At 43.1% G+C, this 17,952-nt stretch overlaps 1 protein-coding gene across 3 annotated transcripts in view; it reads left to right on the top strand.

Moving 5' to 3' along the window:
- SPA17 (sperm autoantigenic protein 17) overlaps positions 1–17,952 on the top strand; it is a 115,515-nt gene that overhangs the window by 10,809 nt on the left and 86,754 nt on the right. For all 3 annotated transcript variants that reach the window (XR_016313252.1, XR_016313253.1, XM_089680907.1), the window contains exons 2-4: positions 2,173–2,351; positions 4,359–4,429; positions 10,776–11,549. Coding sequence is in view for 1 of the 3 variants with exons in the window: in XM_089680907.1 (XP_089537033.1) it covers positions 2,198–2,351; positions 4,359–4,429; positions 10,776–11,549 (999 nt within the window). In the remaining 2 variants the exon portion in view is untranslated. The remainder of the gene's footprint in view (positions 1–2,172; positions 2,352–4,358; positions 4,430–10,775; positions 11,550–17,952) is intronic.

Here is a 17,952-nt window from a genome sequence, read left to right as displayed (position 1 = left end):
CAAGGAGACCAGATATAGTGAATGCAGGGTCCTGGAAGACCAGATGTAGTGAATGCAGGGTCCTGGGAGACCAGATATAGTGAATGCGGGGTCCAGGGAGACCAGATATAGTGAATTCGGGGTCCAGGGAGACCAGATATAGTGAATGCGGGGTCCGGGGAGACCAGATATAGTGAGTGCAGGGTCCTGGGAGACCAGATATAGTGAATGCAGGGTCCGTGGAGACCAGATATAGTGAATGCAGGGTCCGTGGAGACCAGATATTGTGAATGCAGGGTCCTGGGAGACCAGATATAGTGAATGCAGGGTCCAGGGAGACCAGATATAGTGAATGCAGGGTCCTGGGAGACCAGATATAGTGAATGCAGGGTCCGGGGAGACCAGATATAGTGAATGCAGGGTACGTGGAGACCAGATATAGTGAATGCAGGATCCTGGGAGACCAGATATAGTGAATGCAGGGTCCTGGGAGACCAGATATAATGAATGCAGGGTCCTGGGAGACCAGATATAGTGAATGCAGGGTCCGGGGAGACCAGATATAGTGAATGCATGGTCAGGGGAGACCAGATATAGTGAATGCAGGGTCCGGAGAGACCAGATATAATGAATGCAGGGTCCGTGGAGACCAGATATAGGTAATGCAGGGTTCGGGGAGACCAGATATAGTGAATGCAGGGTCCGGGGAGACCATATATAGTGAATGCAGGGTCCGGGGAGACCAGATATAGTGAATGCAAGGTTCTGGGAGACCATATATAGTGAATGCAGGGTCCGAGGAGACCATATATAGTGAATGCAGGGTACGTGGAGACCAGATATAGTGAATGCAGGATCCTGGGAGACCAGATATAGTGAATGCAGGGTCCTGGGAGACCAGACATAGTGAATGCAGGGTCCTGGGAGACCAGATATAGTGAATGCAGGGTCCGGGGAGACCAGATATAGGGAATGCAGAGTCCGGGGAGACCAGATATAGTGAATGCAGGGTCCGAGGAGACCATATATAGTGAATGCAGGGTCCGGGGAGACCAGATATAGTGAATGCTGGGTCCGGGGAGACCATATATAGTGAATGCAGGGTCCGGGGAGACCAGATATAGTGAATGCAGGGTCCTGGGTTTAGTAACACTTTAAATTAAATTAAGAAATAAAAATAAATAAATAAAGCTGATTAAAGACTCTAATGATTGGATTTCCTGAGACGTACACATGTTTGGATGTTGACCTAATGTTGCACTTTGTGAAATTGTAAACCGTCTTATCTCAGTCAGTAGAGAGTTCTACAGGTTCTCGCCCGTACCAAAGCTGGTTCCTTCCTGGGTGACGGATGTCCAGCATCATCTAGCACTTTTCTCCTCAGCTGGAATGCTCCTAGCTCCCCCCTTTTATGAGCAGCACAGTGGCTAAATGGTTAGCACTTCCTCCTGGCAGTACTAGGGTCATTGGTTTGAATCCCAGCCACCGCATCACCTGCCTGGAGTTTGCATGTTTTCCCTGTGCCTGTGTGGGTTTTCTCCGGTTTCCTCCCACACTCCAAAGACATGCTGGTAGGTGAATTGGCTCCTGTCTAAAAATTGTCCCTAGTATGTGTATGTATGAATGTGAGTTAGGGACCTTAGATTGTACGCCCCTTGAGGGTTAGGGACTGATGTGAATGTACAATATATATGTAAAATGCTGCGTAAATTGACAGCACTATATAAGTACCTGAAATAAATAATATTTCAGTTCACTTTCAGTCATGGAGGTTCAACATCCCATGTGGAAGTTACCTATGGGGGTCTGCAGGCAAATACAGTTTGCTTATTAATGCCCACTCCTACATCATGACATTTGCATAACCCCTCCCAAGTGCCAGCCCACTGCTTGCATAAGGACTGAGAGGTCTTGATTGGGTGAATGAGGCCATGTGCTCTGATGTTTTCAAGAAGCTTGTACAGCACCCTGCCTATCCCTTCCACCAGCTATAATCTTCCTGCATTGTATAGAGAAGCACAGAGCCCCAGTGATGCCATCACTGGGACTGAAAATGTTTTTTGTATCTATACATATGATTAGCATGTTGATGGATGGAGGAGGAGCCAGGAAAGGCAAAATATAAGCAGGTTAAATTTCATCTTTAATAAAGTGTACCTTCCATTGTATTCTGTGTTTTGTATACGTCTACAGGAGTATACTCCACAACACCCAGAAGATGGCCATTCCTTTTTCCAACACAAATTATCGCATCCCTCGAGGATTCGCCAATCTCCTGGAAGGACTGACCAGAGAGGTCTTAAGGGAGCAGCCGAAGGATATCCCGCTATTTGCTGCCAGTTACTTTTCAGATCTTCTGAAAAACAGGGAAGGTGAGTGATCACCTGTATCACCGTCAGACCTAAAGTGGTAGTCAGCCCAAAAATGTAATATATTGCAGCTTACCAAGTATTAGATGGGGTGGCTGCATTTGTTTTTTTAGGCTTTTCTCCCTCTGTTTTTCCTTGCTGATCTGGCCAGTAACACACCTCCAGTATTAGAGGGCCCCCACTCTGGATGAAGGAGCACAGGGACCACCTTTGGGCAGCAGCATTGTCAGTCTGGGAGAAGGAGGGCATTAGATGGACTAGTAGATTTAGATACACTAACAAATTAAAGCCAAACATTAGACACACCATGCTCTTCTCCTTCCCCTTATGCTCTCCTTGCCATCACCTAACCTTTCCCGATCCTCCCCTTCAACCCTCCCCTCCTCCTTTTTTTATTCTTCTTTTTTCCACTTTTTCTTTTCTTTGTTTTTTCTTTCAGGTTTCTGGAAAAAGATACAGCAGTGTCCCCAGTGGTGTATTTAGGTTTTGTGCTGCCCTAGGCAACATGAAAATCGTGCGTTCCCCACGGAAAGAGCCTAACATTGACCAACAACACCTCTGCCCACTCCCCCTGAGAAAGCCTTCTACTAATCCCCCCCCCCTCGGCGAGAGAGAGAGAGAGAGAGAGAGAGACACACATTCACAGCCAGGAGTGCATATACCAAAAGGCAAACAAGGCATTTGCCTAGGGCGGCATCTTTCAGGGGGGCAGCGCCACCAAGGGCCCGGGGTCAGTAGGGGGCCCCATGAGCTGCCCCTGGTACCTTTCATAGGCTTTTTTGGGTGTGGTTTGAGTGTGGGCAAGGACACAGGGGCCCCATGATCCCCTATTTTCCGGGGACCCCATGAATTGTCAGTCCGCCCCTGGTTAAATGGTTTGTCTAAACCATCTAACTGCTACATCTGCAGGACAGCTTGTTCTGTTGGAAAACCACAGACTTACTGGCAGGATCACCAGATGAAATAGAAAGCCTAAAAAGAAAACTAATGTAGCAAATACATGTAAGAATTGGTAAGCTGCAATATAATAAATGTTTATTTTTGGGTTTAATATCGTTTTAGCTTTGAACTAGTTATTAAAGAGGACCTATACTTAGATGGTAGCATAAAGCTACTGAAATTGAAGAGTAACATTAGGGGATGAAATACTTACTTTCCTGGAGAACATGCTGCTCCTGGGTCCCTTCAGTTGATACTAAAATAAAGCCAGCATGTAAAAGATACTATATGCTTACCTTACCCGTGCCTTTACACTCCATGGATGCTGCAGGTATACTATATTTTCTGCAGTGTGGAATATCTGCTCCACCGCTGCATGTTGTGGTTCCTCCTGCAGGCGTGTAGGTCATGAAAGGGTGTAGGAGAAACCACAGCATGCAGTGGGGGCAGGGATTTCACACATTGGGAAGGGTTGTATTCCTACAGCAGTTGGAGATCAGCAAAGTAGCAAAGATTGAAGACATGAACCATCATAAAGGTATGCATGGTCGTTGTTCTTTTACATGCAGCCTTGAGCCTGGGTTCACACTTGTGCGGTGTGGTATATCACATGTGAATTATGTGCGGTGCGATTGGAGCCATACATTTTGTATAGCTCAAATCACAACCGCATCTGCACCAAAAAGGTGCAGGACCCTTTCTGTGGTCCGCACTAGAATCAGATCGAATGGGTATTCACAACTATGCAATCCGATTCTGCACATCCCACCACATTTTGCGGACCGATTTTGGGGTGTTGTTAACTGAACATACACACCCGCAGTGGTTAACATGAATGGGGTGCGATTCTGATGCAGTGCGGAAATCGCACAGAAAACGCTGCAAATTCCGCACCGCATCAGTCTGAATCCAGACTTATTCTAGTATTAACTGAAGGGACTCTGGAGCAGCATATTCACCAGGAAAGCTAAGTATATAGCATCTTCTTTTACATTTTTGGCTTTATTATAGTATCAAGCATGTGGTGACAGGGTCATTTTAACTGATTTGTCTGAATCCTCTTCTTTGCAGGGACGGGCTTTGATCCAGCAGAATGGGGCTCATCTTTAGAGGACAGGTTCTACAACAATCACTCTTTCCAGGTAAACTGTTCAGTTAGGCATCATTCACACAGGCATTTTGTCACTGTGTATAAGCCACCCGCAAGAATCTACAAATTCCTGTTGCTGTTTTTGACTCCTGCATGCGGCTAGTTGCGGCTTCTGAGCCGGTACACTGAAATGGCAGGTTGGCTGGGGCTGCAGATATTCCTGGCTGTTCGCACATCCCTGTTGGATGTACTTTGTGTGCCAAAAGGCCCTGCAAATGTAGCCTGAGTCCTCATGCACACGGGATATTTTTACAGCGGCTGTTTTTGGCTTTTGGCGTTTTTTTCTACAGCCAATAAACTTCCCAGCATGTTATCCTATGTGTTCATGCACACAAAGACTGTAATCAGCATTTTTTGGCTGGAAAAAAACGCAGAACTAGAGATTTCTAGAGGAGTTTTTTAGCTGTAAAATCGCTCTAAGCCCTCATGCGGACGTTTTGATAAGGCTGGTAACGTTAGCTGTGTAAAGTCACAAAAACGTACGTTTTTCAGCTTTTTTTAGTGTTTTTGCATTAGCATTTAGCAGAGTTTTGCGTTTTCACATGTTTGCGTTTTTTAGCAGTTTTCAACATTAGAGCATTTTTACAGGTAAAAAACTCCTCTAGAAACCCACTGTTTTTTTCCAGCCAAAAAACGTTGATTACAGTCTATGTGTGCATGGACACATAGGATAACATGCTGGGGGATTTACTGGATGTAGAAAAAAATGTCAAAAGCCAAAAACAGCCGCTGTAAAAACATCAAAGGACTCACGCTGAAAAACTGCATTTTTGGACATTTTTTGAGCAAAAAACCCCATATTTTTGTAAAAAAAATGCTAAAAAACACAAACACGAAAAATGGCAGCAAAACGCCACTAAACGCTAATGCAAAAAGCTGAAAAACTTCCATTTTTAAAGTGACTTTACACAGCTAACATTACCAGCGTTATTAGAACGCCCCCTGTGCATGGATCCTGAAGTGAACTTACTAGCCATTGCAAAGGTTTAACCACTTCAGGTCCGGACACTTTCACCCCCTTCCAGTCCACGTCAATTTTAAGCTTTCTGCACTAACACACTTTGAGTGACAATTACTCAGTCATGCAATACTGTATTCATATGAAATATTTATCATTTTTTTTGAGACAGATAGAGCTTTCTTTTGGTGGTATTTGATCACCACTGGGTTCTTTACGTTTTGCTATATAAATGAAAAAACGTCAAGAATAAAAATCATTTTCTGCTTAGTTTTTGTTATAAAATTATGCAAATGAATGTTCTTCACAAATTTAGGTCAAAATGTATTCTGTTAAATTTGTGGTGGTAAAAATAACTCAAAACAGTGTATATTATTTAGTCTGTGTAAAAGTTATAAAGTCTACAAGCTATGGGATATATAGTATGTTTGAAAATTGATCAGTTGAGAACCTAAAATGCCAGATGCTGATATGGGGTATGGCAGTGATCAGGATGCTGCTAAGGGGTATGGCGGTGATCAGAATGCTGATATGGAGTATGGTGGTGATCAGGTTGCTGGTATGGGGTATGGCGATAATCAGACCGCTGGTATGGTGGTGATCAGAATGCTGGTATGGAATATGGGGGTGATCAGACCACTGGTTTGGAGTATGGCAGTGATCAGACTACTGGTTTGGAGTATGGCGGTGATCAGGACTCTTTTATGGAGTATGGCAGTGATTAGGACTCTTATATGGTGTATGGCGGTGATCAGGACACTGGTATGGCATATGGTGTGATCAGGATGCTGGAATGGGGCATGGCGGTGATTAGGACTCTGGTATGGACTATGGTGGTGATCGGGGCGATAGTATGGGGTACGGCAGTAATCAGGACGCTGGTATGGCATATGGCGGCGATCAGGACTCTGGTATGGAGTATGGTGGTGATCGGGGCGATGGTATGGGGTATGGCAGTAATCAGGACACTGGTATGGCATATGGCGGTGATCAGGACTCTGGTATGGAGTATGGTGGTGATCGGGGCGATGGTATGGGGTATGGCAGTAATCAGGACACTGGTATGGCATATGGCGGTGATCAGGACTCTGATATGGAGTATGGTGGTGATCGGGGCGATGGTATGGGGTATGGCAGTAATCAGACCACTGGTTTGGAGTATGGCGGTGATCAGGACTCTGGTATGGAGTATGGTGGTGATCGGGGCGATGGTATGGCAGTAATCAGGACGCTGGTATGGCATATGGCGGTGATCAGGACTCTGGTATGGAGTATGGCGGTGATGAGGACACTGGTATGGCATATGAGGTGATCAGGATGCTGGAATGGGGCATGGCTGTGATCCAGATGCTGGTATGGTGCATGTAGGTGATCAGGATGCTGGAATGGGGTATGGCTGTGATCAGGATGCTGGCATTGGGGCATGGTGGTGATCAGGGTGCTGGTATGGTGTATGGAGGTGATCAGGATGCTGGAATGGGGTATGGCTGTGATCAGGATGCTGGTATTGGGGCATGGTGGTGATCAGGGTGCTGGTATGGTGTATGGAGGTGATCAGGATGCTGGAATGGGGTATGGCTGTGATCAGGATGCTGGTATGGTGTATGGAGGTGATCAGGGTGCTTTTATGGGGTATGGTGGTGATCAGGGCATTGGTTTGGGATATTAGTTTTTGTTTGTCTATTTCAGTCATTTCTAGCTTCCGGGGCATTCACCCCCAGGCCAATTTTCAGCTTTCAGCACTATCACGCTTTGAGTGACAAATACTTATCCTTTTTTGAGACAGATTGAGTTTTGTTTTGGTAGTATTTGATGACCAGTTTTTTTGTGTTTATTTGCTGTATAAATGAAAAAATAATGAAAATGTAGAAAACCAAATAATTTTTGCTTAGTTTTTGTTATAACATTTGGCAAATAAATAATTTTTCTTCATAAATTTAGGACAAAATGTATTCTGCTACATTTTTGGGGTAAAAATAACCCAAAACAGTGTATATTGTTTAGTCTGTGTGAAAGCTAAAGAGTCTACAAACTATGGGATATATATTTGAAATTGATCAGTTGAGACCCTAAAATGTCAGACGCTGGTATGACATATGGCAGTGATCAGTACGCTGATATGGAGTATGGCAGTGATCAGGATGCTGGTAAGGGGTATAGCAGTGATCAGAATGCTAGTATGGATAATCAGGGTGATGGTATGGGGTATGGCGGTGATCAGGACACTAGGTATGGAGTATGATGGTGGTGGGTATGGTGGTGATCATGTTCTTCCACTCTTTAAATACATGTATTCTATTCTATTACTTTTTTATTCTATTTTAGTGCCCATGCACACTGAAAACACTGCTAGAGGAGTTTAGCGTTTTGCCTGTAGAAGCAACTAATGTTATCCTATGTGTCCAAGCACATTAGGTCGTTTAGAGGCATAACTGAAGCTCAGCGTTTAGAGGCAGAAAAAACTGTTTTGTGTTTATGGGAGCTTTTTTCTGGCGTTTTTCTGGCAGAACACTCCTAAATATTGCTAAATGCTGCTAAATGCTCCTAAACGCTAGTACCAAAAAATGCCCAAAATAAGCTTTTTTTTTTGCCAAGAGCACTGGTGTTTTTTTAAGCCAGTGTGCATGGACCCTAATTCTATTCTATTCCTTTATATTCTATTATGTTTTATTCTATTCTGTTCTTTTATTTTCTATTCTGTTCTATTCTATTGAGCAGCCTAAGTAGAAATCATCATCTTCTTTCATTTTATACCTTATTTTTATTGAAATATGTTTCCATTTCGAAATTCAAATTTATTTTCGAATTTGGATATTCTTTTTGTTATAATTTATTTTGGATTCATTGGACTTTGTTACCATTGTAATTCGGAAATATCATCCCCCCTAAAGCTGGATACATATTGGATACATCCAAATCTCAGAATAACGAAAATGTCCGAATTTCGATTCATAACAAAATGAATTGCACATGTCTAGTATTCATTGGGAACAATCTGAGAAAAAACTGCTAGATCTATAGAAGTAGAAGGCACACAGTCACATGTTTCTGAGATGCAGAATATTACCCTCCAATACAAAATAATTTATTGTTAGTGACAGGTACCCTTTATGTTCTAGCTCAGCCAAGTCCCCATTACATTGCAATAAATATAGTTAAATCATGAAAAATAAAAGACTTTGTATAGACGAGGGGGTGACTCGTCAAGCAAAGAGGAATGGCGCTTTGCGTTTCCTGATGGAATGAAAATTTATGAACACGTTGAGTATTTGTTGTGTTCGGAGCCCAAGCAGAACTCTGACATATGTCAGCCTGTGAGCAGCCTTCCTCCCACCCTCAATCTCAGCAGGGAGACACTTTATATCCAACGCTGCAACTGCAATATGACAAGAAAACGAGGAGAAAGATTTCTCTAAAGACATCACAATGATTCCAGAAATAATTACTAACTCTTACTGTTCCGGGGGTAAGGAGGAAGACTCGAGTGAGAACATCTGCTCATAGGCAACCCGCCAATCTAACTGACTGTATATGAAATCCAAGTTTTAAAGATAAGCTGAAGGCTTCATTTTTGTTGGCATGTGAAAGTATATGAATAAGCCTTATCTAAAATGTTTTAATTTTGGAACGCTCAAAGAAGGTTCAGTCCCATGCACCATCCCCTCTGTTGTCTGTGACACCGGTGGGGTCATCTCCCTCCATTCCCTGAGATGTACTATGGCAGCCAGAGCCTGTTGTGAGTGGAGTTTCTTGGTTCTTCCACAATGCTGGTGTCACTGGAGCCCTACTGCATTCTTTATTGTAATATATGGAGAACACACCCAATATGATGTCTGTAGGCAAAGAGAAAGTTCACTTTACAGCAAAACCCTTCTGGTCATATTTGGTTTAGGAGGACCACCCTGTGGTGTTACACTGGCAAAGACAAGGTATCACATCTTATTCCAACTCACCCAAAACTAAAACATTTTTTTAGATGGAAAAGTCCTGGAAGTCGCGCATCTTTGCAAAACCCTTTAAGAAGGTGTATGACAGCCTCAGGCCAGGCTTCAGCCAGGCCAACCAAAAGCCAAGGCTGAGGCTGTCATACACCTTCTTACAAGGCTTTGCATAGATGTGCAACTTCCAGGACCTTTCCCTTTTCCATTAGATGTCTAGAGCTGGGTTGAGCTCTGCCCTTGTCTGCACACCAAGTGGTTGCTATATAAGAGGACACGGTGGAGCCTTGAGTGGAACCTGTCAATTTAGCTTGAGTCACATTTTTTTTAGATACAGTTCCATTTTTACCTACATATAAACCTTAATTGAATTACATTTTGTTTGATAAAGCCCTGTGTATCACAAACAACTGCATTTTTTTTAAAATAAAATACTTGTTTTTACTTTTTGTCGTCCTTTGTGGCATCTCAGCGTGGCTGATTTCCTTCAGCCTCTTTGTAGGCACTTCCTGTCTGCATGCATTCCAGTATTAGCCGCACGGCATTTTTCAGGGTGGGTTTCCTGATGATGACAACAGTGGACCATGCCTGTGTAATATGCTCTGAAATGTCCAATTGTTGTCTCTATTAGAAGCCCAGGAGACAGGGTGACAATGCAGGATCACAATAAGAAGACAGCAACAGAGCAATGTCATCCTGTAACATGAAGAGCTTGAATAAGGACCTTCATGGCAGGATCACCAGGGATTATTTTAATTGGAGTTGAAAATTGTACAAATATTGAAAATGACAAGTTTATGTGAGATTTTAGTGTATGGGATTAGACATACTACACTGGACCAATGTAAAAACATGGTAACCCATAAATATATTCACTGTTAACAATTTTAAAATAATTACATTGCTTTTTTATACCTCAGTAATGTATTCTTCCTTAACACCGATGTTCTGACTAACATTTGGCCACTATGCAGTGATGCAGTCAGAATACCTTCACTTTCCCTTGAATGTGGAGTGTCTCAGGCTGCATGACACCAGAACACAGATATATACGAAAGAGCATTGAGAGGCCTGGCATGGTGTCATACTGTTCTGAAGTCTGTCTAAACAGCAAAGTTGAGTATTTTGCTGAAATATCTTGCTGAAAACACTGAAATGTATTTTCTGTACCAGTCAAAGCAAGGGTTACAATTACAACCTCTTTCAGGTTTTTTTTTTTTTTTTTAAATCATGGTCCGTGTCCCTATTGAGGAGATCCCCCCTCACTTTGTGTGTGGTCACAGGACAAGAATGGAGGGAAATTTGTCCCAGTGGAGACACTGCAATTTAAACCTGATAGAGGGTCCAACCCTTCCATGTTCTATGCATAAAATGTATTTTTTGTCTCTACTTGGGCACTAAATCTATAAAAGATAAAGTAATGGTTTCTGTCTTGATTCCAGCATGCAGAAGAGGATATATTCACTCCACGCTCTAAAGGTGTAAACAGTTTTAAAAAAAGTGCAAATATGGTGGATGGCTCTATGGAATTTCCTCAGCCACTAGATGTCCCATTGGAGGAGGAACACAAGGCACAGCCTCAAGAGGTCCCATCAGAGGAAGAACCCAAGATAAGACAACAAGATGTCCCATCAGAGGAGGAACCCAAGATAGAGCAACAAGGTGTCCCATCAGAGGAGGAACCCAAGATAGAGCAACATGTACCATCAGAGGAAGAACCCAAAATAGAGCAACAAGGTGTACCATCAGAGGAAGAACCCAAAATAGAGCAACAAGGTGTACCATCAGAGGAAGAACCCAAAACAGAGCAACAAGGTGTACCATCAGAGGAAGAACCCAAAATAGAGCAACAAGGTGTACCATCAGAGGAAGAACCCAAAATAGAGCAACAAGGTATCCCATCAGAGGAAGAGCACAAGATAGAGCAACACAATGTCACATCAGAGAAGGAACACAAGACAGAGCAACACAACGTCCCATCAGAGGAGGAACACAAATTTCAGGCTCAAGAGGTACCACCAGAAGAGGAACATGAGACACAGCCTCAAGATGTCCTATCAGAGGAGGAACACCATGTTCATACGCAAGATGACTCATCAAAGGAGGAGGAACACAGGATAGAACAACAAGATGTCACATCAGAGGAGGCGGAACATAAGATACAGCTACAAGATGTCTCATCATCCACCCAGCTATCTGAGGAAGTAGTACACAAGGTATGTCCACATAAACTTCATAAGAGGAGAAGGCTACTACCGTCTCTGTTCATATTCAAGGGTAGAGGGCAATAGTGGAAGATGTATCAAATGACTGAAAGGCAGTTGGTGTACCAGTTTCTTCATCTGCCATTCAGTATGTATATTGTCTGCAGGAAAGCCTCTTGCACCTTCATTGGCACAACGGAAAAAAGGTGGGGTTTATGAGACAAATTCTCAAATAATAAGTGAGCGCTTAGTGGTATTATAGCAGCTAAAAGCACGAAAAGGCAACCAGAATAAAACCTTGTTAAATACTTAAAACGAAAAGTGCAGCACTAAAATCAGATTATTGTTTCCAATCCATAAAACCAGATGAACTGATACTCATAAATAAATAAGTCAATCTAAGAAATATATATGGTGAGGAGAGTCCGTTACAAGTGGTTCAGCTCATTCATCCCATCCCACGAGGGGGATCCCTGGATATTTGATTATAAGCGTATATTTGATACGCATCTGGTGAGTGCGTATTTTAACTATTCTATCACCTTGCCACATGGAACGCAAAGTCACCTATATCTCCTGAAATCATCACCTATCACAGACTGTCACCATATATATTTCTTAGATTGATTTATTTATTTATGAGTTTCAGTTTATCTGGTTTTATGGATTGGAAACAATAATCTGATTTTAGGGGTTTATGAGAAGGTGGGGGGAGCCTCATTGTAGATAAATGTAGTACTACTCTCTTAGGAGCCGTAGGAATATTGTCTAGATCTTCCCCAAGTACTTTGCCCCGCAGTCAGGCACATAGGCTCATTCACACGTTTCTCCAGTAACCAGTCTGGGGGTTTTGTTCTTGTTTTTATTTTTGGAGAACTTGGATAGGGATGGTGAATTAGATGGGATACTCCAGGAAAAGGAACTATGTACATTTGAGGACTTTTAGCTTCTTGGCACGAGCATATGCAAATATGCAGCCTCTTGGCAGCTGAGGGGCCGCATATCTGCGTATCCAATGTAAACAAAACATGCCCGGAGCACTACCAGCGCGCTCCCGGCACATTTCTTGGTACTTCATGAAAAGGTTCAATCACTACTTGCACTCGGGAGCTTTCCGATCATGTGACCACGGTGACAGCCAATCACGGCGGTCACGTGACCCTAAACCTCGTCCCGCCTCCTGGTGTCAAAAACCCCTTAAAGGGCCAGGAAGTGCTGGCACCAAGGGGATAAGTAATTTCTTGGATAAGCTATGAAGAAGTCTGTGCTTGAACTAACAGTAAACTTCAGCTTTAAGGCAGCAGTAAAAAAAGTAGTAAAAGCAGAGTCCTTTGTAGCAAGATGTTAAATGGACAAAGCTCTTCGGAACACAAACCAGTGTCCCCTTTAGCCCAGACCCACAGCTGACTTCCTAGCACCAGAGGGGGTTAAGCAGCATACAGTCTCTAAGATACTTTCAGGGTGTCTGTACTCCCAAGGCCTAAGAATAGATTGACACCTTCCTCCATGATATCAGACCAGATCTTCAGTAGACAGCCCCTCAGTCAGCTTTAGTAGAACCTGGGTCTCAGCATTCAGGCCTTTAGGTCACCCACCTGAGGCCGCAAAGCAGTAGTTGCCACAGTCTAATAGAGGAAAGACCCAGAACCCAGTGTGCTCACAGAATATAGTGTATATAGTTATCCAGCATGCCATCAGAGCCTCTCTCTCTGGGATAGGATGGGGCTGCATCAATATTCATGCTGCCATCAGCATTGCTCCACACCAGGGGCATACCTACAGGGGTCTCAGGGGTTGAAATTGCGACCCAGTCCCCCTGTACACCTGAAAAGGGGGAGTGGTGGGTATGGCTGCATATAGAGGAACCGATATCTCCATGTTCCTACTGCAGTCGCTGAATGTCAGCTTCCCCTCTCCCTCCTGCAGGAGGAGGTATGTCTAATGCCTGATGGAGCTACCTTTTGTGAAAACGAGGGCCATAAGACACCTCATGCATCCCTGCTGGTCGTATGGATGGTGAAATTGTTGGGTTATGTACAGGGTTGCTGTAAGAGATCACAGAGCCCCTACAGCCTACCTGACAGCTCCCCCCCCCCAAATATCAAAACAATATTTTTGCTAAAGATGCACTGAAATAATTTTTAACAAACACAACATAACTTACAAAATTACTGTTAAATCTAAAAGATAAAACTGCATGAGTTAATTAATATGTGTGAATGAGGCCTTGGGGCTCATGCACTAGGGCACACAGTGACCCAGGCAGCAAGGGGAAGAGGATGGGGCACAGGAAGGGTGATCAGCGCAGTGGGGGGGATATAATTAAAAGAACAGATCTCCCTGTGTGGCTCTCTGCAGCAGCTGAAGGTCAGCTGGAGGGAGAGGAGGGAAAGCTGTCTTTCAGCTGCTGCAAAGAGAGCAACCCAGGGAATCAGTTCCTGTAATTGCTCCCCTGCCGCTGCACCAATCTACCTCCCAGCTCACATCCAATTCCCCCATTCCATTCCATTTCAGAGCCTTGGCCAATAATTTGGAGCTGGCCCCTATTTTTGTGGCTACAACAGCCTCCACTCTTCTGTCAAGGGTTTTTACTTGGAGTGTTTCTATGGAAATTCTCACCCAGAGGTTGCTGGAGACACAGAAGCACACAGGAGTCTCAGGAGTTGCTGGAGAAACATGGTTCAAGGGAAACACAGGAGTCACAGGAGACACAGGAGTCACTGGAATCACAGGAGTCACATGGGGTCATTGGAGGCACAGGAGTCACTGGAGAAACATGGGTCACTGAAGACACAGGAGTCACTGGAGAAACATGGGTCACTGAAGACACAGGAGTCACTGGAGAAACATGGGTCACTGAAGACACAGGAGTCACTGGAGAAACATGGGTCACTGAAGACACAGGAGTCACTGGAGAAACATGGGTCACTGAAGACACAGGGGTCACTGGAGAAACATGGGTCACTGAAGACACAGGGGTCACTGGAGAAACATGGGTCACTGAAGACACAGGAGTCACTGGAGAAACATGGGTCACTGAAGACACAGGAGTCACTGGAGAAACATGGGTCACTGAAGACACAGGAGTCCCTGGAGAAACATGGGTCACTGAAGACACAGGAGTCACTGGAGAAACATGGGTCACTGAAGACACAGGAGTCACTGGAGAAACATGGGTCACTGAAGACACAGGAGTCACTGGAGAAACATGGGTCACTGAAGACACAGGAGTCACTGGAGAAACATGGGTCACTGAAGACACAGGAGTCACTGGAGAAACATGGGTCACTGAAGACACAGGAGTTACTGGAGAAACATGGGTCACTGAAGACACAGGGGTTACTGGAGACACAACAGTCAAAGGGGAGTCACCAGTGTCGCTGGAGGCACAGGAGTCTCAGGACATTTTTAATGGCTCCATTCATGCTCAGCATTTACTTGCATTTGGGTGTGTTCTGTTTAGCAGAATTTATTAAAAAATAGAATTATTTGTGTCAAGGATCCGATTACAGCGAGTGCTAGTGTAACTGAAGCCTATTTATCAGCGGAAGGGGGAAGTTGGGATATCAAGAGAACCTGTCACTTTATTCTGAATGGGAAAAGTGACAGATTTACTTTAAGCCAAAAGTCTAACTTGTATTCAGTAAGATATTAAGGCAGCCAGCGATGTGATATTCACCCGGGGGCCTTCCTAATCTTCTAAATTAGCCCCTGGGATCCTGAGCTGTAGAATTAAGCCTTCTTACACTCCATGTAGTCACGCCGTGCTCCATGGCAAGTCTCAATGAGTGTGAACTCTCACTTATCTTAATGGATTTTATGAATCTTCTAACCAGTCAGCCTTCTCTAATCTCATTGCAGTTTAATGATAAGTGCTGAACAGCTCACTATAAAATATGTATGATTTCAGCTAAAATAACCAAACAAGATTTCATACGCTCAGGATCTGCATATTACATTTATTTTTTTGACAAGTCTCATTTACATGACCTGTGGCTTCTTGCATTTTTTTTTCTGGGACTACTGGACCCAGCATTCCTTGAGAGTACTAAAAATGTGTTGTTCCATTTTCATAATTGTGCTTCATATAATGAATTAGTGATTTTATCTGTACTGGTTTTCTGCATGTCTAACAGTACAGTTAATACCTTTCTGACATGTAGGAAGCAGAGCCTGCATATGTATTGAGCAAATATGGCTGCCCCTATTATGTTTTTGTAAACTACACAGGGAGACCCAATTTTTAAGACATTTATGCACATTCTATTAAAGTGAACCTTCCATGGCAAATGAAAGGTTTGTTTTATTGTCAGCCTTCTGTCCCCTATGCAAATTATATAAGTTGGTCCTTATTCTATGCTACCTTACATACTGTATGTGAGGCTTCAGCATTGTGACAGCACTCTCATTGACAGCTCCCAGTCACAAAGCAAAGATCGGGAGACAGTAGGATGGACCAGTAGGACAACCATTCACAATGATCATATGGTCAGGAAGCCCAGAAAACACCTTTGGCGTTATAATCCTGCTGCAGGGCTGGAGTTAAAATGCCGCTTGTAATAAAACCGTTCACCAAAAAAATACCTACCATGGTCCCAGCTTCTGACCATTCCTGTATTGGGATGAAGTGCATTCTCACAGGATTTCCAAATTTCTCCTGCCGCTATACAGCAAGGAGGTGTGTTGTAAGAGTGAGTGCCAACTTGCAGCAGATGAAAGAACTAGAACTAAGACAACATTTGATTGCTATTAAAAGTGTAGATTTTGCGGTTACCATGTCAGTGTACAGTATGTGCCCTGGAAGATCACCAATTAAGCTGCAAGGACAATTAAAATAATTAGGATGAGTAAATATAGATGATGTCCCTTTCGCTGTGCCCTACTTCGTGTAGAAATGAAATAGATGCCAGGATCTGTAGGCCTTTTAGGGACTCTTGCTATAAAAGACTTCACATCATCTACATCAAGCATCAGCTGTATAAACCAGCAAAAAGCAAAGTGTGTTAACCTGGACAACCAATCAGGTGATGGCACACAATTTTTAGCTCTTGTACAAAAATGACAGCTGGAGTGTGACTAAGTGCCATGAGTATCCTAGGAATTTTACTGAAGCTTCACCATGAGGTCTTGTGACCACTGGCAGCCAATAGGATCAATTTTACGCACTTTATTCTAGCCCTGAAATGCCCAATAACCACAGAGCACAACCCCAATTATGTTACGTGACAGCATACATGAAAGTGGCAGTGCCGCGCCATGTCTAAAAAAATGCGCAGTGCAGTACTGAAGGATGGAGACCCAGAAAACCTGCTTCCCTTCAGAATGCACAAAGCACCTCCAAATCATTTTGGTGCATTTTAAGCTAAAGGTCCCAACCAGAGGATGGTGATATGCATTAAAAAATATGGGAGAGATTTACTAAAACTGCGGCACACAGAATCTAGTACAGCTGTGCATGGTAGCCAATCAGCTTCTAACTTTAGCTTGGCCAATTAAGCTTTGACAATAAAATCTGGAAGCTGATTGGTTACTATGCTCCAGATTCTGAGTGCACCAGTTTTAGTAAATCACCCCCTGCATCTCGCTACGCAAACAAAACCCGCAATAATACTTAGGAAAGCATGGAGGAGAAATGTATTTTGAAAGCATTTGTAGTGAATTTTTAATGCTCCTGTAGACATACCCATTTATAACTACAAGTTCAGTTTTACTAATTTTTGAATCTACAATTCAAGGTTCATTAGTGTATTCAGTTTAGATATGGACAGATATAGGTAGATAAAATTGGAAATGAAAGAATAAAGAATGTGGCATACTTTAGCATTTTTAACACCCATCTCATTTTTAACACCCCCTCCTCCGCTCTATATGGATATAAAAGGAATAGCAGACGGTAAAAACTGTAGAGCTGCCTTCACATGGGTCGTCTGTGGGAAGAATGCCCCTTTTATATATATATATATATATATATATATATATATATATATATATATATATATATTTTGTGCTCAAAGGTTTGCATACCCTTGGAGTGTTGGTAATAGCATGCACCATTTAAAAAAAAAAAACGTGAGTGAGCAGGCAAAACACATTTCTATTATTTATTATGGGATTCATATTCAAATGTTGTTCATAATAAAATGGCACAATCATAAAACAAAACATGGCAACAATTAAACAAATGAAATGCCCCCTGTTCAAAAGTCTGCATACCCTTAGTTCTTAATACTGTGTATGCCCCCTTTAGCATCAATGACAGTGTGCGGTCTTTTGTAATAGTTGTCTATGAGTCTCCGAATTCTTGCAGGTGGTATAGCTGGCCTGTCGTCATAGCAAAATGCCGTCAGGTCATGTAGTCTTTGGTCGTCTTGCATGAACCGCACATTTGAGATCTCCCCAGAATGGTTTGATGATA

The sequence above is a fragment of the Staurois parvus genome, unplaced genomic scaffold, assembly GCF_062004578.1.
Source record: "Staurois parvus isolate SC_StPar_1 unplaced genomic scaffold, SC_StPar_1.0 ptg000253l, whole genome shotgun sequence".
Lineage (NCBI taxonomy): Eukaryota > Metazoa > Chordata > Amphibia > Anura > Ranidae > Staurois > Staurois parvus.
The sequence above is the reverse complement of the archived record's forward strand: the minus strand, read 5'-3'. Positions and strand labels throughout refer to the sequence as shown.